Source organism: Labrus bergylta, chromosome 14, assembly GCF_963930695.1.
Source record: "Labrus bergylta chromosome 14, fLabBer1.1, whole genome shotgun sequence".
Lineage (NCBI taxonomy): Eukaryota > Metazoa > Chordata > Actinopteri > Labriformes > Labridae > Labrus > Labrus bergylta.
Window position 1 is genome coordinate 13543326 of NC_089208.1, and position 27600 is coordinate 13570925.

Below are 27600 nucleotides of genomic sequence, written 5' to 3' on the forward strand. Positions count from 1 at the left end.
GGCTGTGGTGAGGAGATCAAACAGGGTCAATCTCTGCTGGCTTTGGAGCGTCAGTGGCACGTCAGCTGTTTTAAATGCCGAACATGTGGCTGCGCACTCACCGGAGAGTACATCAGCAAGTAGGTGTTGTGATCCCCCTGTGAACAACTTCTTCTTTGTTTGATCAGATATCAAACGCTTTCTAAAGTGATTGTTAATTGTTGAATGGTGGTAAAAAAAAATTGAGTTAAGTTAATACTTCTGGTTTTGACTGCCTTTATAAACCAATTCCTATTTATAATAGTCATATCATTACTGCAGCTCAGTCTTCATTTTTTTAATGTCTTAAATTCAGAGTTTGCACTTTGTTTTTATGTAGATTTTAATTGATATCTTCTCTTCTCTGTGTCTATATATACATGCCTAAAATATACTGTTTTTACATTTTTTTAGCGTGTTACTGCTGTTGTGTGTGTGTTCATGGCACTGTACAAGTTGCACAAAACAAGTAAGCGTCTCCATATTCATAAGCCTACCTTTTTATGTGTTTTTGTTTTTTGTTCCTGGCAGGGATGGGACACCGTACTGTGAGACAGATTACCACTCCCAGTTTGGGATACGGTGTGACAGCTGCAACAGGTACATCAGTGGCAGAGTACTTGAGGTGAGACAACTTTTTCTGTTTGTTAATATGTACGTATGTGTGTGTACGTAACAGACAGATGGGAACCAGAAGGAGAAGTGCAGGTCTTTTTGCCTCTGAGTGTCTTTGTGAAAGAACGTGTGGGTTTGTGTTCACATATGAAGCATGTGTGTGTCAGTCTAAAAAAAAAAAAACGGTGGAAAAATGCAGCTGTCCGTCTTAAAGTGACTGAAGAGTTGACTGATGACGAAGCAGATTTGGAAATCCAACAAAACAACACGCTCCCATCTTCTCTTCCCTTTCATTTTCTTTTCTACTTCTTATTGCCACTCGTGCCATTTTTCATTCCTCATTGTTTTTCTCTGAATCTTATCTCCACTCTGTCCTCACTTCCTCATTTGTGTCATCTGCTTTTGATTCTCTCTGTGTAATTTATTTTCCTCTCACTTTTTTCCCTCCTGGATGTGTCCTTTCCTATCTCGTAGTCTCCTTTTCTTCCTGTTGTTTTCAATTTCTGTAATTTTATTCCCTACCCTTCACTTTTTTTACCCTTTTCCTGAAATGTTCTGTCCTGTTAATTTCTTTACCTGTCTTTTCTTTTCTTTCCCATCATTCCATTGTCTTTCTTTCCCTGTCCTTTTATTTATCTCCCTTCTTCCTCCTAAGTTCTTCTGTCCTTTATCTCCATTCTTGTTCTACCCTGCAATGTCCTTCCCTTTACTTTTGTTTTGGTAAACTTGTCTTCCCCATCCTTTCCTGTCTTTTTGTTTACTCTACTTCCCTCTCCATGTCCTATTTTTTCTTTTCTTCTTTTCTCCTTCTGCATTTTACACCCTGGCCTTCAGTGCTGTATTACTTCAATTAAATCACCCCCTGATAACCGCATTATGATGTCACAGCTATATGTTGTTATTATTATTTCATGTGATATCCTCTTAGTCATAATGACAATGTAACATAGACAAGTGAAATAACATGATGGCTAAACACCTATGAGGGCTACAAATACACTTACTGCCCATACACACTTACTGCCCATACATAAAATTAAATGTAGAAACCATCAAGGGCCTGTCACTATTTACTTTAAGACCGGATGCTGTGTCACACACAAGCATCACATACAGCTGAAATCTATTTCCTTACCAATGTTGTGAAGCTAGCTAGTTTCACAAATATTAGCCTGGCTCAATCAAGCCGCTCAATCAAGCCGCACTAAATTCTGACATTCTCGGCAAGACAAGCTAGGAGGCTCTGGCATGTCAAAGAATACACCCAATTTCTTGTTCTGTCTCTCCTCCAGGCTGGAGGGAAGCGCTACCACCCCAGCTGTGCTACGTGTGCCCGCTGCCACATGATGTTCCTTGAAGGAGAGGAAATGTACCTTACAGGTGAGGAGACAAGATAATAGGAGAGCCAAAAAAATAGCACAAATCAGTAAGAACAAAAGAAATGTATAAGGCTACACTAAGGTGCTTCTGCAACTGTACAGCTAACAGGCATGAAAATAGACCTAGAGCATGTATTGAGTTAGCTGAACCCCGCAAGTGGCCTATGTGTGTGTGTTGATGAATGACACATAGGTTATATAGGTTATTGATCTCACATATAACACTCAGTGAACACACACAAACTAACACTCACTCACCTTCCCCTTGTGGAAGTTTCCTTCATAAACACAAAGGTCTGAGTCAATTACCTCTCAACCTTCTCCTCTACTATTTCCATCATTCTGTCCACCCCTGAAAGCATTAATCTGAATGAAACCGACATCAGCGGAGGTCTAAATTGAATCATCTTGTTGTTTCTGTTTTTCAAATTAGAATGAAAAAAATTGTTTTGCCATCCGTGTATCTCAGTGTTTAAACGGATGAAACAAATGTCATAATAATACTCTGCAGCTACGAAGCAATTGTATTTTCAAGTACATTTTTGGAGGACGTGCACCACCGTGTCGGAGAAAATGTTTGTGATGAACTACATGTTATTTGCAACACTGTGATAAACAGAGAACATTGTTTACTAATACAAAAAAAGAGGTGTTAAGACTTCAGTGTTTGTCCTCTGAGATCTACAGTATACAGGCAGGCAGACAGGAAGGTGGATTTAAAATTCTTAACTGACTTTGATCCAAATCAAACCTTAGCCACAGTTCGATTGCTTTTATACTGAAGCAATAACTACATAAAACTGTTGGGTGTGATGATTTTGTAGCACGAGTTGCACATGCCGCGTCATATGCCGGTCTGGTCCACTCATGTGCCGTGGCATATGCCGCACATAAGTGGCATGTGCCATGGCATATGCCTGGCTGGTCCACTCATGTGCCGTGGCATATGCCCCATGTTAGTGGCATGTAAAGATAAAGATAAAGATAAACTTTATTGATCCCCCATCGGGGGAAATTTCTGTGTGCCACGGCATATGCCGGTCTGGTCCACTCGTGAGGCAGCATATGCCGCATATGAGTTGCACATGCTGTGGCATATGTCGGTCTGGTCAACTCATGTCCCGCAGCATATGCCTGTCCATGTGACACAGCGTATGCCGGTTTGGTCCACTCATGTGACGCAGCATATGTCAGCCATGAGTGGCATATGCTGCTGCATATTCCGTTCTGGTCCACTCATGTGCTGTGTCAGGCCGGCACATGCCCCAGCACATGAGTGGCACGTGAGTGACACATGCCGGTCTCGTCCACTCATGTGCCTCGGCATTTGCAGCATTTGAGTGGCATATTCCGTTCTGGTCCACTCATGTGTTGTGTCAGGCCGGCATATGCTGGTCTGGTCCACTCGTGCTGCGACATTACGCATATGAGTGGCGTTTGTGCATAAAATTAAATTTTTGGAGGACGTGCACCACCGTGTCTGAGAAAATGTTTGTTATGAACTACATGTTAATTCGCAACACTGTGATAAACAGAGAACATTGTTTAACAATACAAAAAAAAGGTAGGTTAACCGCAGCACCCTGAGTGACGTTTGGTGGCGCTGTGGAGCCGTCGGCGACGCCCATGCACCGAACCACTTTCATACGTAAATTTCACACAAGGCAGAATTTTGTGTGAAGTTTGGTGAGTTTTTGTGCACGTTAAAGCCCTCAAATAAGCGATTTATTGTGGCGAGGGAGAATAATAATTCCTTCAGTTTCAAGAGGGTCCTCGCTTCGAGGTCGGTGCTTGGGCCCTAAATATTAAACAAACAGCCAAAAAAGAAGAATTTCCTCGTAACCATGACATCAATGCAAATGAGTTGGATATAAACACTGTGGGAACATTAGATTCCTTCAGTTCATAACTGCACAGATGTTTCTTTAAGATGAAGCTGTAATAGAAAAAAAAAAAAAAAATCAAATAGCTCACCAAAGAATGAGTGGAAACAGCACTCCAGTTATAAACAGACCCTTTGTGGTACACAGATAATTTAGCCGGGTTGTGTTGAATCGAGATTAAGTGTTGAGCTACTGAAGCGTAACATGTGGCTGACTCAAAGCGTCCTAGAGTCACCACACAAGTTGTTGCCTCCTGCTTCACCTCATTGACATTCTGCTGCTCGCTCACTGACATCGAACAGTAAAACAAGCATTTGCATATTTTACCTGAAGTCTGTGTATGTGTATGTGTGTGTGTGTGTGTTTTAATCTACGCCAGTAAAAGCATGCATTCTCAATGTTTGCAGGTATATCTGCTTGAATGCATGTTTGCACACTGAGTCTACATATGAATGCAAGTGTGTGTGTCTGCTGAGCTCCATCAAGCTGCCCCAAGGTTACATTCGCTCCTTTTGATGACTTCAGACATGTAGGAGGGCTGAGCAATCACCCTTGTGAGACACACTCAATTACAACACGCACGCGCGCACACACACACACACACACACAAGTTAACACACCTGCTATCAATCTCATGATGCATGCTTGGAATAAGAAATGTGTGTGTGTGTGTGTGTGTGTGTGTGTGTGTGTGTGTGTGTGTGTGTGTGTGTGTGTGTGTGTGTGGGTGTGTCTGGGTGCGTGTGTGTGTGTGTGTTAGAGAAGTTTTAAAAGTACTAATTGAGAATCTCAGAATCAGATGGTGGATAGATTGATGGAAATAGTAAGTTAGGATTTCCCCTTTTCTAATTATTTTGCATTTTCAAACTTTTGAAAACCTTTAGTGAGGTGTAACTTCGCCTTCAGTTCTCTTTATTTCAAAAATGTAACACCTCAACTGTATTTGACAGGATGGTGAATCATCTGTTTTTTTTCCTTACTGCCCTTAAAACATGTAAGATAATGAGCTAGAGCCAAACCTGATGTGCTCTACGTCCATAACGTTTATGTGAATAGATATAAAACAAGGGAAACAAAAACAGGATAACACCAACAAACATGTTTAAGTGAAAACATAATTCAGAGCTTGTTGTTATCGTTTAACTTTCTTTTGAACAAGTAATGGATTAATGAACTATAGCCAGAATGTTTCATGTGTTGACAAATTTGATCAAAAGAACCATAACGAGAGAAGAACCAGTGCTAACGGTCAATTATACGTTTAAGGCTGAAAACTCACTGAATCGATCCTCACTTGTCTTATTAGAGTATTCAAATGGAGGATTCTTTCTCTACTTTAATACAGTGTTACTGTTTGGTCTAATCGCCAGCACAAAAAATGTAGTGCCAAAGAAAACGTAGAAATTATGTTGTTTTTTCGTCATCAGATACCTTGCCTTTTAGAAAAATATCTTCACCCGTTATTAGAAGATTACACCCCGTATTCATTTATTCATGTATTCAGTAGTTGTGGCTGGTGCATTGTTCTGTAGTGTGGGCAATTTATTACAGATGGACTTGGATGTATATCTTAGTTCTTTAGCTAAGATATACATCTTGTGCTAACTCATACTGGAAAATGCCATTAACTGGCTAACAGAATTTGCATCACGATAATTTTAACTAATTTTAACAACACCATATCCACTTGTAATTACGGGCATATTTACCCTATCCTCTGTTGAAACAAACTTTAAAAACTGCTGACTCATGCTGGTCTGTTCTGCTGCTCCCACTCATCTACAAAATATAAGCAGTCAATGCTCTGATCCAGTGACACTGCATGACTTGCTCTTTATGTCTCAGTTCAAGGGACATCTCCCTCTGCTGTGTGCTTTTGGGTGTTGGTGTGTTTTTCCTGTGCTCAATTGAAGCTCCTGTCTCTTGAACTGAAGAGGAGCATATGGGCATGTGCAACTTGTGACGCGAGTCAATGGAGGCCCGGAGCACCAGATTGTGGCCGGAAACAATCACCAATCAGTAACCTGAGACACGTAAAACTCAATAACTACATCAAAGTACAGTGTGTTTGTCCCTTAAAATCATTCAGTGAAGGTCTGCCATTCTCCTTTAAGGGAGCGATTGGGTGGCACCCTAGTGCCCTCTGATGACCAGCCGTGACTGGTAATGCTTTTCCACATTTTTCGTACTTCCTCGATTAAGTTAAAAAAGGAATGTCGCCATGAATTGAAAAATCTTACTAAATATCTGAATGGGACTGTTTGCCTGACCTGTGTGCTGTTTTGTTTTTTTGGCAGCATGATTCAGTTATGCTGCCTAGCAATGCTTGCAATGCTTTAGAGCTTTGTATTTTTAAATGATATTTGCACAAGCGTCAATGTTGCTTTTCTAGATTTCACTGGCCACTTTCATCCCACATTTTGAATTTTGCTAGTCAAGAGAAAGAGGCAAATATTTGTCCACTGATAAACCTACCTTTACATAAAGTTATTGAAAGAGGAAAACAAAGTGTGCAGTGTAGGACCTATTCCTCAATGAAAGGACAGGGGGGGACTCATTCAGATTTTTATTTTGTGACTCATTTCTAGCAGCTCATTTTCTTTGAACTAATAGTCTGTGTTTTGGATTGAATTGCGTTGTTTCAGCACCATTTAGATTCTCCTCACCAGGAGATAAAGGACCCAGAGTCCAAGGCCATACATCTGTTCAGCAGCAGAACTGGGGAGCGTGGGTGGGACGGGGGTGCACTGAATCACTACGCATGCTTCCTGTCTACTGTATTGATTTTGTGTGGTGTGTGTGTGGTTGTGGTTGTGTGTTGTTGCGTGTGTGTATGTCTATTTCCCAGTGCCTCTGTGTGGCTTTACTTCTGTGTGTGTTAGTGTGTGTGTGTGTGCGTGTGTGTGCGTGTGAAGGTCAGATTTATGGTGTTGATATACAGTTGGTTGTATATTACAGTCATGATCAGCTAACTGAGTCAGTTCCGTTGACCTGTGATGCCCAGAGGCCAGAGAAAATGAGTGTGTGTGTGTGTGTGTGTGTGTGTGTGTGTGTGTGTGTGTGTTCAGAGCAGAAATATTACTGTAATTATGGATATTAGATCTACATTTATGGGACATCCTGGCATTAGTGGTTTATTGTTATGAATTGTCTGTCCTCTTTTGCTCCACGGCAAAATGTTCTCTCCAGCTTTTTCATTTCTCTCTCTTCTCAGCTGTCTGTATCGTCCCTCCTTTGACCCCTCTTCATCAAACTTGTTTTTTTGTTTATTTCAGGTCAACTTTTTTATTCTAGCCCCCTGGATTAGCCTGGATGTTAAGACAAATATCATTTATATTACAAGAAATGCATCTTAATAACTACAGTACATACCCTTTCTTCGATTTTAGTTAGTTTTATCTAAAAGTAAACTTTACTTTAAGTATTGATCCCAATAATCCTGAGGGGGACTAAGAATTTGTGTGCCACATTTCTTTTCAATCTATACTATAGCTGTTCAGACACTATTAAACTACAGTTAACAATTCTCTGAGGACCATGTATGTCCATAACAAGCCAGATTATATAAATGTTTTAGACATTTATGTGTGGATCAAAGTGGTGGGTCTACCGGCTCAGCCATCCCTCATGACACATCATCTAATAATACCCCATCTCCCTCTGTCTCCCTTCTCTCTGTGTCTCCCTCTCTGTTTATCTGTGTGTTGAGACAAGACTAACATCCTCTGTCCTCAGACCAGACAAACTGCCTCCACAGCCACATGCCCAGCCTTGTGTGTGTGTGTGTGTGTGTGTGTGTGTGTGTGTGTGTGTATTTGTTGAGCGTGTGTTGTTGATTGATGTTGATGCACTTGAAAAAGGCTGATCTATTCTTCATAGGATCCCATAAAACTGTACGGCTGCTGCTCAAACACAGTAAACACTGAGCTCTGTTTGTGTGTGTGTGCGTGTGTGTGTGTGTGTGTGTGTGTGTGTGTGTGTGTGTGTGTGTGTGTGTGTGTGTGTGTGTGTGTGTGTGTGTGTGTGTGTGTGTGTGTGCGCGTGTGTGTGTGTGTGTGTGTGTGTGTGTGCAGGTTCAGAGGTCTGGCACCCCATGTGTAAAGAAGCAGCTCGGCTGGAGAGGAAACTGAGGGTGAGCGTTACTCAAAATACCCACAACCACTTTTTCTTTCGCTCTATGCCTTTATCTATTTTTTGTTTCTGTTCTCTTTGTGTTTCTCTGAATCTCTTTGTGTCTACAATTTTTCACAGTCGGTTTAAAAGCTCGTTGTTCTTCTATTCTTAACAAATAACTTACACAGACTGAAGTAGCGCTCTTTTGAAGAAATATCAATCCTAATCATTTTTTACTCTTCTTTCCCTTAGCAGAGAACTCTCAATTAAAGAGAGACATCTATCTTTATCAAAAGAAGTCGAAAGACTTAGATAGTGCGATCATTTTGTTTTAGATATGGTTAGAGCTGCACAAACACCAGAAGTAAAAGTAACAGGAAAAAACCACCACCACACCCTGATAAATTGGTCTGTCCCATTAGCACTTAGTCATTATTATGTGTAAGTGAGTTGACTTGCTTTGCTGTCTCAACATAAATATGTATTTTGGAAACCTTGTAAATCCCAAAGACTCACGTAGACAGTAATTAGAAAACGTGGACTTTTTTTTATTGTACTTGCATGTGTACATGATTTTGTATTTAAAATGAGCAGATGCCCATGAAGCTTTGTCCAATAAGTGGTTAGGTCATTGCAAACTATAGACATGTCTTATGGCGTGGATTGTGTCTTCAAAGCCATTATCATTGCTTAAAAATGTAATTAAATACATGACGTGCAATGTGGCTATTGTACTCTAACTTCTCTTTGACCTTTGACTCTTACATTGTTCCCCTAAAGATAAGACGAACCTCTGAGACGGCGTCCATTTCTCCTCCAAACTCTTCTCCTCTGCTTGGCTCCCCTCACCGACTCATTTGCGTGAGTGCTGTCTTCACCAAATTCTATATGGTTTTTATCCTCGGCTTTCACTGTCAAAGCTTTCAATCAAACTATAATCCACTGCAAAAAAAGCACTGAAGCTCTTTCTGTTGTCTGTATCTGTCTCTGAGCAGACTTTTTGCCTGTCTGTTTGTTTTGCCACCTGTTTGTCCCCCCTGCTTCCCTACATCTCTGTTAACACTGAGCTGTCTGTTCCTCTGAGTCATAAGTCTATGGGTTTTGTTTCTTTTGGGAGGTTGGTCTTTTTTTATCTTCTTGCTTATTTTATCATTAAACTAGCCTTCAGGTATTTTATTTTGACCTACTAAACTGTCCGCCATTTCTTATTGTTCTGTGTATGACTATGTCTCTGTTTGTCTGTTTTTCATTTTCATTTTCCTTCTAAATAATCTTTTCTGCCCAATTTCGTGTATGTACAACTCAATTTCAATTCTCTCTGTCTTTCTCTCTGTCTTTGTCCACCTGTGTGTCCCTCTCCGTCTCACTCACACAGTCTAAGGCTGACAGTGATGTGTCGAATTATAAGCAGCTGGCAGCTCTGCCCAGGATCAAAGCCATTTATGACATCCAGCGGCCCGACATCATCCCTTATCAAGCAGACCATGCACATACACACTTCTCAGACGACACTGTGGAGCAATACAACTGTGGACAGGTACTTACTCACACACACACATACAGATAAACACACTGTCAGTCATTAAGTTTAAGAGCATCAGGTGATACTGAGCTACAGGATGTTTGTCCAGCAAAAAGTCGGATAAAAAGGAAACTGACAGAAGAGGTAACTCTTAAGGAAGGAGTAGTCATTGTTTGTCACCATCAGTCACTGTAATGACCTTTAATTGTCTCCCTCTCTTCCAGTCATTGGGCTCTTTGTCGCCATACTCTCATGTAAGTACTGCACACAAAGATTTTGCCGTAATGTCCTTTATATGTGACATGTAACCTTTTGAAAGGAGCATGAGAGAACAGTCAGACACTCTCAGCATGCTCGGAATAAGAAAACGTTTTCATAAGACCTTTTTTTTTTTAGTAATATTTATTTCAGTCCATGACCACAAAGCATAGAACATACACGAACAATAAAAAAAAAAAAAACAATGGCCGAAAAGGTGTAGGATGAAGCCGAGGCTTATTATGCCTACCCTTTGAACATTTCATTTATACAGAGCGTGTGTGTGTGTGTGTGTGTGTGTGTGTGTGTGTGTGTGTGTGTGTGTGTGTGTGTGTGTGTGTGTGTGTGTGTGTGTGTGTGTGTGTATATATAGACTTACGAATGTTAACATCTGCTTTTATAGAGAATAAATCAATCATTGGAGGACTTGAAGGAATTATTCATTACTCTGAAATGTCAGCTTTCAGATCTTCAGTTGACCAGAATGAAACTATCTGCAATAGGAACAACACAGTCACTGTCATTTTAAAGTATTTATATGTTATACAACAATGTTAGGTCCAATGCTGCCTTGCAAAATACATGTCTGTAAAATATGTGAAATGTGAGTTTTTCCACAGTTAAGTGTCTTAATTTAATAGTTTCAATAACTATTATTGTTTTGCACCAGTCCCCAGTATCGGCAGATAACCAAAAGGTTTTGAAACAGACTCAGTGTCAGAAGAAATAAAATGGGTCAATGCGTTCTAGATCTGCAGCAAAAAAATCAAAGTTCTACAGGCTGATAATGGAAGCCCAAAACATAAACAAAAAAACACCCAGTAAAACCCCAGCTTATGTTTCTACTCATAACCATTTGTGTAAGGATTAAACATACATAAGAAATATGTCTTGAGGTTTTGATGGAGAGCTATGCTAGCTGTTTCCCCCGGTTCCCAGTCTTTATACTGAGGTACCCTAACCAGCTTCATATTAAGCACACCCACCTATACCAATCCTCTAGTTAATATCTTACCAGATAGTAATAACAGTGTTTCCCCTACCATTATATTAGAGGGCCGCCCCCCCAACGGCACCCCCCGCCCCCCTTTAAGGTCAAGTAAAAAAAAATAAAAGTATTGTAGAGATAGTATAGTGGATAGAGTCAGAAATCAGGGAAATAAGTCATTTAAGGATACCTTTCCAATAGAAAAGGACAGCTGTCATTAAAAGTAACCCATGAACACCAAGATTCCTTCAAGTGTTTGTGTCGGCGTGTCGGCGTGTCGGCGTGTCGGCGTGTCCCCACCCCCCCAACGCTGTAAACCCAGGGGAAACACTGAATAATGTTACAATTATAAATAGCCAAACAATTTGTTGTCTGTGGAATCTCCTCATAACTGGTTTAAAAGTCCCTGAGTGCTGACCAAATACCCTGAGAACAAGTTTTTGTGTGTGTGTGTGTGTGTGTGTGTGTGTGCGTGTGTGTGTGTGTGTGTGTGTGTGTGTGTGTGTGTGTGTGTGTGTGTGTGTGTGTGTGTGTGTGTGTGTGTGTGTGTGTGTGTTGTGTGTGTTGTGTGTGTGTGTGTGTAGGAATATGCCTGTGTGCAATGGAGATACTTCCAGCAACACTGTTTAAATAAAGAATATTAAACTCCTGATGTAATTACAATTTTGTTTTGGAAACAGGACTTACTGCACTTAGTAAATGAAGACCATTACTCTTAGACCTATCTCTCTCTCTCTCTCTCTCTCTCTCTCTCTCTCTCTCTCTCTCTCTCTCTCTCTCTCTCCAGGATCTCTTGGACGGGGTTGAGTTAAGAACGAGGCGTTCATCCAGCTCCGCCTTCACTGACTCTCCTGCACACAGTCACCACGGAGGCTCCCCACTGCATTGTTATCTTCCTGGTAATGTGCCCACTCAGGCAAAGACACATATTTCACTCACACACACACACACACACACACACACACACACACACACACAGAATATGATAAGGTCCCTTACTGGAAAGATGCAATGTTTTTTGAGTGGGTGCTGAAGTTCAAACTTTTTTGGATCCCCAGAATTCCTAGAATCACCCTGAAACAAACACACACACACACACACACACACACACACACACACACACACACACACACACACACACACACACACACACACACACACACACACACACACACACTCACACACACTCACTCACACACACACGTACATGCTGTATGTTATTCATCAGTCCATACATCTATCTGTTTGGTGCCCTGGGCAATTCTGCCACTCATGCTTTGGTTTCTCTTACTGTGATTGGCTGGCTGACTGCAGGCAATGAGAGTGGCAGGAGTTCACCCTATTGCAGTCAGCCAGAGCCCAGGTGTGCTACACCCACCACCACCTCCACCCTTCAAGCCCCAAAGCATTTCCATGTTCCAGGTAGGCCGTCATCTGTACAGCAAACCTGAGACCCCTTCACTAACCTGCCTGCCCCCACCTCAACCCTACGTTCAGTTGTTTACGAATACAGCTTGGTTTTTTAGGCTAACATTTTAGCCTCTGCTAAGACTTTAGCAAAGCCTGGATATAAATCCTGACCCACAATCCACACTGCCTGCTCTCCTAACATACACACAACTGCATTACCCGTGAGATTTTTGCCTGATTGTGATCATTTGACACTTTAAGAAGAAATGCTCAAGAATGGGGCGCCAGTTTAGTTCAGTCAGTAGAGCTGCCACCCAGTGTTCAGAGGTTAAGGTCCCCGACTTAACATCCACTGGTTCGACTCCTGTTCTCAAACCTGTGATGCATCCCATTCATGAAGGCAAAAAGGCTCAACAATAATCTTACACAAAAATGCATGCTCAAATTTTTTGTTTATGAGGAGGGAATTATCAACAATGATTTTGTTTTAAATAATTGAATTCCTGTATTTTTTTTAAGCAAAAATCCAAAGTTTGAGCCTCTTAAATTTGGGGATTCACTGTATTCATGTTTTATTCACTTACTTTGGTTTTGGGTTGTTTTTAGATAAGAAAACAAATATGTGATGACTTCACTTTTCTTGTAAATTGGGATTTTTAAAAAATATTTTTCATGTTTCAGATATAATATTCAGATATTTCTATAACTAAATCATTCAAATATAACATTAAAAATGTTATATTGTCTCTTTTTACTGGTTAGAATACGGTCTTAACATCCATATTAATTGTGAACTTGCATGCTCTTCTCAGTGTCTGTGACTCTTGTATAACATATGAGTGCTTTAATCGAACAAGTCCGAGCTCAGTTTATTTAAGCATTTCCGGCATCAACCCCTCATTTTTATCAAGTTAATGCCTCTCTCTTCCCCTGAATGTTTCACTCTGTCTTTGTTCTCTCCACTTTTAAAAGCCCCTCTACTTCCCACTGCAAGCTGTGCATTTGGTTTCCCTCCATCATCCCCCCCTCAGCCTGCTACCAGTCCATTTCTCACTGTGTGTTCTCCCTCTTCCCGGCTTTTCTCAGGCTGTTATTCCTTGCCAGCCTTGAGACAGCACTCCCCTTCATGCTTCTCAACTCAGAGCAAAATGTATTTGGTGGTTGCTTTTATCCAAAGTGCCTCACAGTATCCCGAGTGCATACAAATTTAGCGCCGAGGCCCATCGGGAGTCAAGGCTCTAACTTTGGCATGTTCAGTATCACACTCTTTGCATTAGGAGGATTTTACATGTGCTTTTGCTCTATTTGTTACATATTGAAGGTTATAATTCAAATGATCAAAAATGTTGTTTGAGTAGTTTTCCTGAACTGACTCAACCTCACGAGAGCTGCTGTACAAGGTGCTCTTGTCAATCCAGAGTTTCTACCGCTTCTTCCTGTTTATTGCTCTCCTTCCAGCCTCTCCATCTCTCCACCCTTCAACTGCTCTCCTCCCTCTTCTTTATTCCTCTGCCATCTGCTGCTCTTTCCAGTAATAAGCCTGTGATTCTGTATTAATCAGCCTCCCTGCACGTCAGTCAGGCTGTCTGGATGCACGGCACTGTCTCTGCCATAGCAGTTTATTACCCGTTCTGTCAGCTTTACGGTTAAGGAGACTGTAAATGTACACAATTGATTCAGTGGGAGGGGATGAATAAGAAAACCTAGATAAGTCCTATCTCCTCTCCTCTTACTCTCCTACCTTGCTGCAATACTGATTTTGTTGTTGTTTCTCTTCCCAGCATCTGAGGGAACCAACATCTATAGGAAAGCCCCCATCTATAAGAGACCAGGTGAGCTGATTCCTCACAATGTTGTGCTTTTTATAGCGTTTGTTTGGCTGTCTTCCTGTCAGGCAGGCAATCGTTGAGCTAAATCTCAGTTTCCCTTCTAGTCTGTCTTACATCTGGCGATGCTCTCAGTCCTGTCCAGCTCTGTCAAAGAAAAGTATTCAGAGGAAGTGAAAACACTTCACAGGCTTTATGCTGCAGTGGCTTACCAGTGGAAAGTTTATAGAGAGCCAACAGATCATCTGAGGAGAGGATCAGTTTATTTAAAATACAGTCTTTCTGTAACAGACCAGCAGATTGTGTCTGTGCCCTGGTCTCTGAATCTCTCAATGCAAACTCTGTTTGGGCTGTGAGGAGAGTAGTCAAGTTATTGATAAGCCATTTCAAGTTTATATCAAGGATTAAAACCCAAACCTTCACAGATTTCAGCTAGTTTAACGTGGGTAGTTTCTGCTTTTGTATTTGTTATTTACTACTCTTAATATGAACTATCTATTTTTGACTGGTCTTGAAATATAGCTAACTGTGAAGGTGATTGTTGGAAGAGTGCACCTCGTAAAGCTAAAGCTCTCAAATCAGATACATACGGTAGCTCTTTAGTCAGGAACTCTCAAAATATTTAAATAGCTTAAATAACAAACAAATCTGCAGACACTGAACTGGTGAAACTCCATCCTCAAAAACACAAAGGATAAAGAAACTGTAATCAAACGCCTTCCTTTCTATACGTGGGCAAGTCCACCCACTCAAACCCCTGATCAGCACCTGAGATGGAAAAAGAGGAGGAAGAGGGAGACAGAAATGAAGCAGATCAAAACAAAACAAACCCACGAGCGGTGTTTCAAACAGTAGAGGTGAGGTCCACATCTTACAGTCGCCTTGTGTTTTGTAAAGCTCAAGTTTTTAACTGCTTGGACTTTACTTTCACTGTATTTGAGTACATGTTTGTACTTTTGCAACAAAAATGTCATTATAATTAAAGATAAGATCCTTTTAATTTACCTACTCTACCACAAGGCCCTCACTTGCCAAACAGCAATGCCACCTTCAACAGACCCCAAAATATCTCGTATTGACTATCTTAACTACCGGTAAGTAAAAGTTTCATCAGGAAAAGAAGACAGTAACAAAAGTTAAAGATCTTCTGACCTGATTTGGTGCAGGTCTTCCCTTACTCTCTTCCACTTCAGATTCTTTGTTAATGACATTTGACAATTTGGTCATTCTGAATCTGTGTTAGTCATTGTTGTGCTGTCATAGTTAGCTCTTAAAATGACCAAAAGAATCCCTGGATTTATATTACCTTGTGTGAAAATGATTGCATATAGAGACATTTCAAATGAGAAAAAGAAAACTGAAAACTGCATCTCATTGGGAATCAACACGGGAAGATTCCCTTATTCCCTGCCAGAGGAAAAGTCAGATTGGTAACATCCCTATCATCTCTTACATCACCTCGTAACTAAAACTTACTCACACTTAATTTCTACAACTAAACAAACCAGACCTGAAATGGTTCAAGAACAGAACATCAATCTTTGATAGCTGTAAGCATATATGTGAGATTATAGATTCCATTGATGCTTCAAGACGTGACGTAAAACTCTGAAGTAACAGCGTTTCTTTGCCTTAAGATGTGATGCACAAGACTCTTGAGTGTGAAGATGATCCATCAGATCTCAGATGGCAGGTCGGACTGAGTTGCAGCTCTTCAGAAACACCTCTGGATGATTTACTCTGAGCTACAAAGTGCTGACAAACCTCTCTCTCTTTTTCTCCTCAGTCATAAACAGCAAGCTGGGATCTGGGCTCTAAGGAAGAATCTGAATTTACAGCATAAATCAGTTATACGGCAGTTTATATATGAAAAGACCATAATCATGTTTATAAAGTGTATATTAAGTACCATAATGTTTGTCATAGTCAATCCTGATGGTACATGAAAAACTCACTTTGAAGGATAGGAGAGTGTCAGCACATGTAATACCAAAAAAAAAACACCTCCACATGCATACTGCTGACTTTTATCTGTGTTTTTGTTTCCTGGTGATGACATAATACGTGTTTTAAATGAAATAAATTGTTACCAGGATCAGGGTTTTTCGGTGGAAATGTCGATATATGGCTTCTGTTGGAGATGAGAGATGTATTATGTCTGTTTAATAACGATTTCCTTTTAATGGATTCCTTAACAGCCTAGAGTATTATCAGAATGTAAAGCCTTAACATTCCTTATGTCTTCTCACCAGGTTTTTACAATTTGATTGGACTATCATAACACAGCTACAACAAACTAACCACATTACTCTTTAACCTTCTTCCATTCTTTCACCATGGTAGACTTTTCACTTCTGAGCACATTTGTGTCATTTCAAGCTGCTCAATAGGCCTGAAAATACTCGGGGATGGAGAGATTTTGTGATTTGTTTTGATTAAAAAAAAAAAACTTTCTTTGATTTCTAATTTCTGATTTAATATCTATCATTTTAGACGTATCCGCCTCTCCAACAGCCAGTAAGCGTAAGACCAATGAGAACCTCCTTAATTCCAGCCGCCTTTCCTCCTCCAATTGTAACAGCCTTTATCACTCGGACTCCAACTACTTCCCGTATACTGGCTCTCCTAAAGGTATCTCCCTTTCTTTGTCTGAAACAAATGCTTCTGTATTCCCGCCAACTGCTACAATTTGTCCTCCATGTCTCCCTCACTAGTCTCCAGGGTGAGAAGGTTTTCGTCTGGAGGAGAGGAGGATGGATGGAATCACAACATAAACAAGGTGAGAAAGAGAGAGTCTCCTGCTTCTCTCTTTTATATATTTCAGGGTGTGTTAATATTTAATGAGCAGGTTAATTAAATGCTTCCTTTCAGGCACACCCTCTGGACATGTTTCAAATTAATCTTCCCTCCGTCTTTCGCCTCATTCTCATCTCTTTCTGTCCAGGCAACAACATTCATTTTTGTCTGTCTTATACACTGTTTATCCATTATAATCCATCAATAAATGAGTCATTTATTTTGTCCAAACTGTTATTGTTCCATCAATACGTATGTCCATTTTCTGTCCATTTAAAACATCCTTCTATTCCTCTCTACTTTGTTTTCCTCTTCTTCTTCTCTCCTCCTCTCCGCCCTGCAGGGAATTGGCAGAATGATCCTGAAGGAGGAGATGAAGGCGCGGTCAGGTTGTTATGACAATGACCTATGGGGGAGCAGACGCAGTTCTCGCTGCAGCAGCAGGGAGGCGCTGAACAATCTGGGATTCACCTCCCTCAACGGCTGTAAGTTTGTAGTCCAAGATGTGTGCTGCATCTGTTTCTATTTTTTCTTAAATTTGTCTGTAAAACCGCCTTATTTTTGTGGATTTACTACATTTACGACATGACAAATACTATGTATAAGTGCTAATATCCCTACAAAGACCATGCTAACATGCTGATGTTTAGAAGGCATAATATGACCATATACACCAGTGTAGTTTGTCTAACCAGCATTCTAGTGTTTCCTATTTTGTTGTTGTTTTATCGATGTCCCACAAAAGCTGCATTCTTTTATTTCACATTTCATCAAAACTAGTTTTGTCAAGTTAAAGTTCCAAAAGTTCATCGTTTTGTTTTGAATATAGTCTTTGGTTTCACATGTATGATCCTCAGCACGGCCGCATGCTAATGTTTTCTGTGGGGTTGTGTTTTCAGTGCAAGATGTTTGTCTATTAGCAAGTAGGTTAACAAAGACCTTATAACCCCATTCTTATTAAACTGATGTCACTTGGTTGGAGGTTGTATCATTGGTAAAGGAAGAGAACCCAGCTGACTCTTGAACAAGCAGTTCTAATGCCTGAATTGAACCATGTGTCATGTTATGGTGAAAATGGTGTTCACAAAAGGGCAATTATATGAAAATGCTAATTTAGTAGCGTCTTACATGACAAATACTATTTTTTTCCCATATCCAGCTTCAATTTAACTCTACTGTTAGACAACGGTAAGACTTGAATCCTGAATTTCAAACTAGACTCAAAAGAACAATGTTTAGCTTGGCTTAGACAAATTATAAACAACAACAAACTATCTAGGATCTGTAAAGTCTGTGTGGTATCTAAAGAGGTTGAGGTTGTTTTTTTAGGTTGAAAGCAGAAATTAGGATCAGATTTCATTTAGAGTTATGGTGATGACTGAGCTTGGAGTTGAAGGTTAGAGGATACCTTTATGAGAGAGGAAGAACTGTGTGTGTGTGTCTTGTTGTGATGCTGAACAAGCCTTGTTGGGGCGGGGGGGGGGGGGGGTCCCACTTCTGTATTAACTCTCCCATTGATCCCATTCCTCATTGCATTCAGCACATGTGAGGGCGAGACAAAGATGGAGAGACCCCATGAGAGAAAGAGAGAGAGAGTATTTAAGTGTAGATCAAATGGGAATAGAAGTGAGGGTGTTATAACAGGAAGAATAGATAGAGAGAGAGAGAGAGAGCTGGCAAGATAAAGTGAAGTAAATTTTAAAAAGAAAGAAAAGACAGAGTGAGAAGCTAAAGCAATTCGGAGCTGTTCACAGGAGATGTACGACATGAAGCTGAGAGGTAGATCAGGGTCAGGGGGCGTTGGCGGGAGATGAGCTGCGTGCACAGCGAGGTCAGACAGAGAGAGAGAGGTGGATAATATTGGTGTTCAGTGCTGTGTAATCACTGTGGCTTTATAGTGTCTGCTGTTATACTACTGATTAGAAAAATGCCCAGAGATGTGTGCTAATCTATTCTTCACATGAGGCTAATTCCAAATTAAAGTGTCCACAGTTTCAGAAAAGTGACATCAACTCCAAATGAGTAAGAGACTTAATTAACCTTAACTGATATTAACCAGGCTAGCACTCTAAGCTCAGGGGTGGCAATGTCGGTTTACTGGTCCCAACTGAGAAAATCTCAAACACTGTTAGACTGATTGCTTTGATATTCCTGGTAACCACTGAATTAATTCAACAGACTTTTGTGATGCTTTGACCTCTTACCTTGAAATGCACTTATGTAGTTTCTAGTCATAAATTGGAATGAATTTGGATGCAATCGTTAATATTTTCCATTAATTTTATTAACTAATGGAAGGGTTTTGAGACAAGGGACAGCTGGGGACAGACTTATGACAACTCCTCCTATATTACTTAAAGACTATGAATTACCTGTTGTGAGGCGTTTTATGTCTTTGAATTCAATTTTGTGACTTTTTGAGGTCATTTTGGTTATCCCTCAGTAAAAAAATATATCTCTTCTGGTCATGTTGCATCTCTTTTGTATTTTTTATTGTTTGATTGAACCTTCAGCTAGAAATGTTAAAAGTCAAACAAGCGGTGGCCTCAGGCCCCCTTATCCCTTTTCCCCCGTGAACTGTGCACAGTAAGCCCATTCCTATTTATAACTTTGAAGAGGATTTGGCTTTTCTCTCACTCCGCTGTCTCAACATTAGCATTCAGTTTGTCTAATAATATTGTTTTCAATAGGTACCAGCAAAAGCTTTGTCATCAAGTCCATGTGAACGGCTTTACTCGGACAGTGGACCTGCTCAACAGTTCACCCTCGTAACGCCAGAATGTTTGCATTGCCATAATGATGATTTTAGCATTTAGCTTGTAGCTACCGTGACAAACTAGAAGTTGAGTGGATTTTGGTGACCCCTGTAGATAAAGCAGTACCTCTTATCTATTAGTTGTACATACAGTGTACAGTGGTGTTTTCTAGTCTCACTGGTTTCTTTTTACTGTCTTGTATCACTTACAGTGAATCTTCTGCTGAAACTGTAGTTTCTGCGTTTGTTTGACACTGTCTTGGTGGCAGCCGTGACAGGCATTAAAAAAATAAATATTCAAACTCCTTTTCTGAGTTGCTTTTGTAGGTCAAATTGAGGCATCAGTATTAATTTCAGTCTTATTCATTCCCGACTAAACCCAGACCTGGTATCATGGCTGACTCTTAAGTCTTGTTACCACTACGGTCAATGATAATAACCTACATGATAAAATAAAACCTCTATACTACATTTCATATTCCAGCATGTTTGATAAAGACAGCCAACAGTCCATTAATATCACAACGTGCAGTGCTATACACGTATGCATTTTTAACACAAGTGGCCTGATGCTGCATGACTGCTTGTGCCCATGCTGCTCCATATTTTATACGGTGTGTAGGTCTTCATGGTGATTTGACTGTATGTTGGTACTTCAGGGGGCATATTTCACACAGCTGATGTTTTAAAGATGTCCTCCAACAGCTGGCCTTCTTTATTTCCCTCCTCCTATAAACTCTCTCAATTTACTGTTTGTGCATATACTGTTATATGTTTATTAACCCCTCTAAACAAGGTGTCACATACTGCGCAGGTTAATGCACGACACTAATATGCATGGTTTATAACAGAACATGTACACAAACACGTCCTCTATATCTTCTTCTGCATCATCATCTCATTGAGTTTGTCTTCATGCACATACAGTTTCTAAGTTCAGTATACAGGACACAAAATCTGATCATTCCCAGCCAATTGCTCAGTTGGAAGACATCCTGTTAACTTCTCTTCCTTAAAGGGCTTAAAAGCTGGTTTCCTGGGCAGATTAATAACCCGCTAAATGCTAAAAACAGAAGTTCCAAAAATGTAATTGTGCCAAGCATGTCCCTGTTTTTGTACAAATTGTTCACAGGTCAGCGTCTTTTATCCTGAGCCTTCTCAAACTTTGTGTCCGGTGTTGAGTCTGATTTTTAGATGTAGCACATAGCACCACTGGGTCCTCTTCATGGTGCTCACTTTATCTGAAAATCAAACAGCTTCCACTTTTTCCCGCAATATTATAGCCACAACATTTAAAGTAATATAAAACACAAGTGGTATTTGACTTCTTCTGGGTTCTTTAATGATTTTAAGGTGTAGAAGGTTAGTGCAGTCCCATATTGTTATATACTTAAGCTCTTTTGTTGGGATAAACTTTTCAGGGATCTTTTCAGAGGCTTTTTAGGTAAAAGGAAAATGTTAGATCTTTATTTTATCTTCAGGTTGATGTTAATGAAAGTTTCCAAGCCCAATTTGAAGGGATCTATTCCATGCCACAACAATTTGTAGCTAAGTTAAGTGATGTAATTGTTATCAATTGTATCTGAGGTGGATTTTATATGCAAGAGTGTTTAGAAGAGGATGTTGATATATGTTGGTTTTTGATTTTCCTTTGTTCTGTCTACCTCCATCCAACCCCTTTCACCCTCCCCCCCCTCCCCCCCTGCTGTCCCTCAGCTCCCAGGTCGCTCCACAGTGCAGACAGTGGTGAGTGGTCCATCAGTGTGTTTTGATCTCTGAGGTCATCAGTTGGCCGTCTTCTCTCTAAACCCTGTATAGCTGGGAGATTGTTGTCAACACACACACACACACACACACACGCACACACACACACACACACACACACACACACACACATTCTTTTTATTTGGGTACAGGTGGGAAGGTGAATGGACTGAGGCTTAGGCCTGTATTTATCAGCTTTTCTTCAGCAGTAGCACTTATCCAGGATCACTGACCTGAAGCTCTCTCAGCCATCTGTTTCAGAATCTACACTTACACACTTTTCATTGTTATAAAATAAGTCTTTTAAGAGCTCAAGTTACCCACACTTTGCCTCTGTGTTGCTTAATTTAGTGTAGTTTGTGTATTTGTTCTGCTCACTATCTCTCTTATTGCTCTTACTTGGATTTTAACATAATCCCAACATACAGTTGAAACTTGATTTTTTTAACATCCTAAAATTTCATTGTTCTGCATCGAACTGCCATAGCATGCCATGCTGGAGTGACAAAAATAACGGATCAGTAATTGTGCTTAAGGCTTTATGAGCTTTATTGTGATGATTAAATGACAGCAGTGATTATAAGCCCACACTTACGTTATGGAACATTGACAAATGAAATGCTTAAGTTGGTAGATACTACACTTTTTAACATTAGGGCACACTTTGATAAAACAACTTACAATATTTGCAGATGACATAGTTGTTTAAAGGTCACAGATTATGCAAAATACACTTTACAATGTTTTTCTTAAACTAATTTCTATCCCCAGTCCCTCTACAAACCCCCCAATTATGAGAATATCCATCCTCTCCACTCCACACAAAAATGTGTGCTCAAACAGGCCGTTTGGATATGTTCCCTTTGTGACATCACAAAGGGCATTAACCCCTCCCCCAGGTGGGTGACAATCCCACAGCTAGGTGTTTCTTCTGCCTTCTCACTTCTCACTGTAAACAATAGGTTTTGGAGCTAGAAAGCCCAAACCACATCACCTTCCAGAGAGGGGGCGTGGTCAGACACAACTCATTTACATTTAAAGCTACAGACACAGAAACAGCCTGTTCTGAGCAGGGCTGAAATAGAGGGGTTCATTGACATGATCAAATAAAAGATCAGAGTGGATTTATAACATGAAACTTCACAGACATGTTTCTGGGACTTCTGAGACTTATTAAAACTGGTTGAAAAGGGGGATAATGTGTGACCTTTAAGTATATTAAAGCAGATCTCACATTGTTTCATAACAAGTCTTAACGTCTCTGAGTATTTTATTTTCATTTATCACCAGAGTGATGAAGACAGAAAGAGAAGGTGAATGGGGCACAAAGCAGATGAGAAGGAGGATGTAGAAGAGCTAAAGAGTTTAATTAATGACAAAGTCAAGAATTAAAAATGAAAGTGGTGAGAGTAGAAAGAAAGGGGAGTCAGAGCATCGGTGTGACTCTACTGCCCTCTGCTGCGGCTACTGCAGCAGTGCATACCTCAGATAAAGTTATCTTGGAGGATGCTGCTGGTTACCAATAGCTACCAGAGAGATGTGACCATGCTGGAGGAGTGACAACAACATTGAAGAAAAGATTCATGTTGTTGGTTTGGGGTTGGTTGGGTCTTCCTGGGTAACAAGAATACCACATTTTTCTAACCCATTGACCCTGAATGTGATTTGTTTCTGCAGACATTTCCACTGGAGATCATATTTATGTTGTTTATTTTGTAATTATGTTGTAAATGTTATAACAAGAGGTTTAACCAGCAGATGTTTACAACTGGCTTCACTTGTAATGTTTGTTAATGGACTCATTCCTTCCTTTCCTCCCTTTGTCATTGATTTTTACCAAATTGTATGTTTTCCAAGCCACAATTCTCCCTCAACACTTTGCCATGTGGGTGCATAGTAAGCAGCAATGGCCTTGAGGTTTACAAAGCAGATACATTATTTGATAGGAGAGCTGCTGCTTTTAATTTTTGTACTAAATATGATTCAAAAGTTCCCTCAGATACTGATGACAAAGATGTTAGAAACTATTTTATAATTAGCAACTGTCAGTGAGACATTGTGTAATGTGACACATTCCTCACTGGGTTCATTTGTCTGCGCTTTTACTTTTCTTCAGTTAGTATTTGACTCAACCATATACTTCTGGTTCACTACAGTTTAACAGGTCATATTGTTTCTACTCCTTTATATATGCTGTTTATATATCAATCTATATATAAGTTTTATATGTTGTATTGCCACAGACTAAACCTGTTACTTCTAACCTTTATGGCCTGTAACCAGTTATGTAAAACAACACTACATGTTACTTTCTTCTTAGATTTTTTTTCTTTAAATAACTGTTCTATAAATACGTAAACTAATACCAATATTTCACTAAAAAGCTGAGAAAACATTTGAGCTCTCAACCCTCCAGATTAACTTTTTAACCTTTTGAGTTAAGCTATGCCCTAGATTGAGAATCAATGTATGTTGTACTGTTACAATTAAATCCTTAAAATACAACTTGCTGATAAGACCTCTGTAAATGTACTTATGTAGGATTATAAATTTAAGGTTTCTAGTTTTAGTAATGAATGAGTACAAATCTGTGTTATTCCACCTACTGTACTCTACTGGTGTGTGTAAATTCTGTGTTTATTCATGGTTATTTGTTTATGTATTTCCAGACTCATACATTGCCAAATCGTCCTCGTTGCCAGGCTACGGCAAAAATGGAATAACCAGGGTGAGCAATCGTGATGAATGGTTGTGTAAGTGTGTGTGTATTTGTGTGTGTGACAGAGAGAAAATAAGACAGGCATGGCCATTCACTAAACTATGAGCTATGGCAAAGTCCTTCACTCACCACTGAACCTGTGAAACTGATTTGTGTTAAGTGAAATACACAACTGATGTCCCTTTTTAGTGCATAAAAGATTTTCATCGTGTTGCGCACTTTGCTTGATCTTTTCCGTTCATTATAATGATGAAACAAATATTCATAGTCCATGTTTATTAAACAGATCTTGATGTGTTCTTGCAGCCTGGGAGTGCGGGTGCAGATTATTACCAGTATGACAGCAACAACGCAGTTAATTGGCAGATCAGAGGTAAGCCTATTGTGCGGCTCCAATCTGCTTATCCCCAGTTCCTCCTGTCCTCTCTTTATTTACCTCCCCTCCTCGTGCATGTCAGTCAAAGTTATTTGGAGTGTATTAATTAACAGAACACAGATGACATCAAATGTAACAGTTAACATATCTGATTCTGTACTTTCTCCTTTTCTTTCAGAATACAAGGTAAGATACCAGAGAGCTGTTACTGAGCCAAGGCTAAAAGGTCTGGATGAATGGATTATAGATTATGATGATGTGTTGCCTGTTTCAAGTTCCTATTGAATGGTGAATTCATATCACTCAATAACACCCACAGCTTTCAGTGAAAGTTGTGAATCTGTCTGACTCATTGCATTGACAGCAAAGTGTAAGAACCAAACAGACACAGAGGGCACACTGTTTGTGAAATTGAGGGCGACGAGACCAATCCCTTCTGGGTAGAAAAACCTTATGGGAAAATGTTTATATTATACAGTAGTCTGAGTTATTTAAAGGGCAAAGTTATAACGCCCCATTTAATGCTGTACTACTGATGTATTTCTTATACGCCTTCATATCTTTCTTTCTCCCATTTTATATGTAACTTTACATCAAAGAGTCAAATCCATTAAGTCAAGCTGTGTTTGTAGCAATCCCAGAAATGTTGTTATACATCCCTCACAACCCATCTTTTTATGGGTTCTAAGAAATGTATAAGCAGCTACTGTAAGCTGCAATCTTAGCCTTAGCCATTGCCGTGGTAATGGTGTTAATGCTATTTTGGCCACTTGAGGGTGACAAAGGAACTTCAGCATTTCCGTCACCTTATCAGCCATATTAGGCAACTGAACCTTTTAGTAAACAATGTTAAAGACATAATCTGTGACACACACTTGGAAGAGAATCTGAATCTGCCTGATTTATAGTTTCTGAGGGAACATGTCTGAGTTGTTGTTGTTTGTGTGTGTGTTAGATCTACCCATATGAGGCTCTAATTGTGTCAATCAGAAAGAAGCAGCGTCTCCCAAGTGATGTCGACCGAGCCAGACTGGAGGTAAACTGATAGCCCTAAAGCCCATAGTGTAATAAAGAAACACAGAAAAGTGTTGTGGCTCTTAAGGTTGCAATGTTTTGTTTCACCATTCAAAATGTATTTACAATATCTACCAACTTAGATATCATTGTGTTAGCATGCTGAAAAATGTCCACTTAGCTCTCTTTATAGTATAGCTAAAACTGGTAGCTTTGTAAATAGTTCTCCAAAGTCTCTGGGGACCATGACCACCTACTGAGAAGATCTTTAAAACACATTTAACAGTTGACATATTTTAATTTGTGCATCCCTTACAGGTAGACATACAACGCCAGGCTAGCAGCATAGCTAAAAAACGTTTTATTCATTATGTTTCTGAGGCAGGCAGTGATTTGTTGACTTCATTTGACACTTTTTCTTGTTTTAGTACACTCATGTAGCTAGTAGCAATCACTGGCTCTCGGGCTCTTAAATTGCTCTCTGTCTCCCCAGCGTCATCTCTCACCAGAGGAGTTCTGCAGAGTTTTTGGCATGTCCATGGCTGCCTTTGATCATCTTGCTCAGTGGAAGAAGAACGAACTGAAGAAACAGGTTCGACTCTTCTGAAAAACTTAAGTCAAAAGAGGTGCTTTACCCAATGCAAGTCCACTTCCAGCAGTCTATGCTTCCAGCCAGCATTGCTCTCTGAAAAGAAGCCTCCAAAAAAGCCTGATGACCCAAGATTGACTTTCTGTCTCTGAGGAACTGGCTTAAGTAAAGGTTTTTCCTCCTTTGGGTTGAAAAGAGTGGAACTGTTGGCATCCTTAACTTAAGAAGCTTTAACTTATGCATACTTGGACCCCATAGCAATATGTAAGGAGAGAGCCAACAGGCTAGACGGAAAAACGTCTGACTTAAGAGCAAGGAGAACTGAGAGGGGATAAGTTAGACTTCTTAAGAGAGCAGATGAAGAATACTGGAGCTGGAACAGAACAAGGATTGATGAGGAGAGGGAGTAGTTGGCTGATTCTCCATCTCCAACCAGCAGATGGCATTGTGTTTGCAGGAGCATTAGCAGAGCAGGTGGAGTGTTAGCTGAAGGACTTGGTACCAGATTGATGGTCTGCTACAATGAGTCAAACACCAATTTATGCCCCAAGTGACAGAGGTTGATTTGGAAAGCATCTTTGCTGCCTGAAAGACCGACTGATATGTTGCTGATGACAAAAATAACCCAAGCTGTGTGGACAACTGTGGGGTCCTCAACATTAGGGGTTTGGACATGACATACATACAGTGTTTTATAATGTATTGATTCTAAAATTCAAAGTTTTGAATTACAAAAAAGTTTTTCTTTTGTAATACAGGCATGTGTTTGATTGTAATGTCAGTTTTTCTGGAGCCATATCAGTGTTTTTGGTTCTTCTTTATGATCTGGGCTGAATGTAAGGTCACTGAAGTGGTCTTTGAAATACAATTAGTCATGGCTCTAAACACAGAAATGTTATAGTTAAGTTTAGAAATGAGGTTTGAACACTTTACAATATTTGTGTTTCCCTTGTCCCTTTAATGAAATCATAGTTTTGTTAATTTATACCTTCAGCTGCACTCATGAAGGTGCTGGATTATGTTTATGCAAAATGGAACTGTGTGTGTCTGTGCGTAATTACAGCAAATTTAAGATAGAGGGTTTTAATGGATTTGTATTCATAAACCCTCAAAAGAACGATTAGGTTAAGACAGGAATGAGGGAGATTTAAAGAAAAAAAGGGAATAGAGAAAAGGAAGCTAAAAGGGAAGGAATGTGTGAAGAATGGACGACAAAGCCAATGTAAAAGAAACTTTGTAAAGAACTCCCTCCGATATGTTAATCAAGAGTTGACTTGTTTCTAAAGGAAAGTGTTCAACATCTATAAGGAAACAGCACGAGTCTGGGCTTGAAGGGATTTAACTAGTCGTGTTTTTTACCTGAATGTACAAGATGGAATATTGTTTCCTGCTGCTGCGAAAACTGGTACCACCAGGTGTGTATGTCTTTACAGGTCTTAATTTAAAACATTTATAGTATGCAAGCCCATGTCAGCCAAGACATCTCCTGAATAAATGATTCAGGCATCACTGTTTATTTTGTATTGTCCTTGTTCATATCATTAAAGAGTGCAACTCATGATGATAGCTGGGATT

The 27600-nt window shown here is 39.9% G+C and overlaps 1 protein-coding gene across 2 annotated transcripts in view; it reads left to right on the forward strand.

The window, feature by feature from the left end:
• The window catches only part of LOC110001551 (actin-binding LIM protein 3), a 47897-nt gene extending 20301 nt beyond the window's left edge, over window positions 1-27596 (forward strand). The window contains exons 5-23 of one of the 2 annotated variants that reach the window (XM_065963226.1): window positions 1-119; window positions 550-643; window positions 1926-2013; window positions 7969-8027; window positions 8789-8869; window positions 9384-9545; window positions 9755-9784; window positions 11564-11675; window positions 12091-12198; window positions 13968-14018; window positions 16506-16643; window positions 16727-16791; window positions 17152-17293; window positions 21280-21309; window positions 23997-24055; window positions 24353-24419; window positions 24601-24608; window positions 25378-25458; window positions 25930-27596. The exon at window positions 1-119 is cut by the window's left edge and continues 8 nt beyond it. In XM_065963226.1, the coding sequence (XP_065819298.1) occupies window positions 1-119; window positions 550-643; window positions 1926-2013; window positions 7969-8027; window positions 8789-8869; window positions 9384-9545; window positions 9755-9784; window positions 11564-11675; window positions 12091-12198; window positions 13968-14018; window positions 16506-16643; window positions 16727-16791; window positions 17152-17293; window positions 21280-21309; window positions 23997-24055; window positions 24353-24419; window positions 24601-24608; window positions 25378-25458; window positions 25930-26043 (1608 nt within the window). In that variant the 3' untranslated portion in view covers window positions 26044-27596. Of the gene's footprint in view, window positions 120-549; window positions 644-1925; window positions 2014-7968; window positions 8028-8788; window positions 8870-9383; window positions 9546-9754; window positions 9785-11563; window positions 11676-12090; window positions 12199-13967; window positions 14019-16505; window positions 16644-16726; window positions 16792-17151; window positions 17294-21279; window positions 21310-23996; window positions 24056-24352; window positions 24420-24600; window positions 25459-25929 lie in introns of both variants that reach the window. The other variant, XR_010668699.1, reaches the window with a different exon arrangement.
• Window positions 27597-27600: the final 4 nt, after the last annotated feature.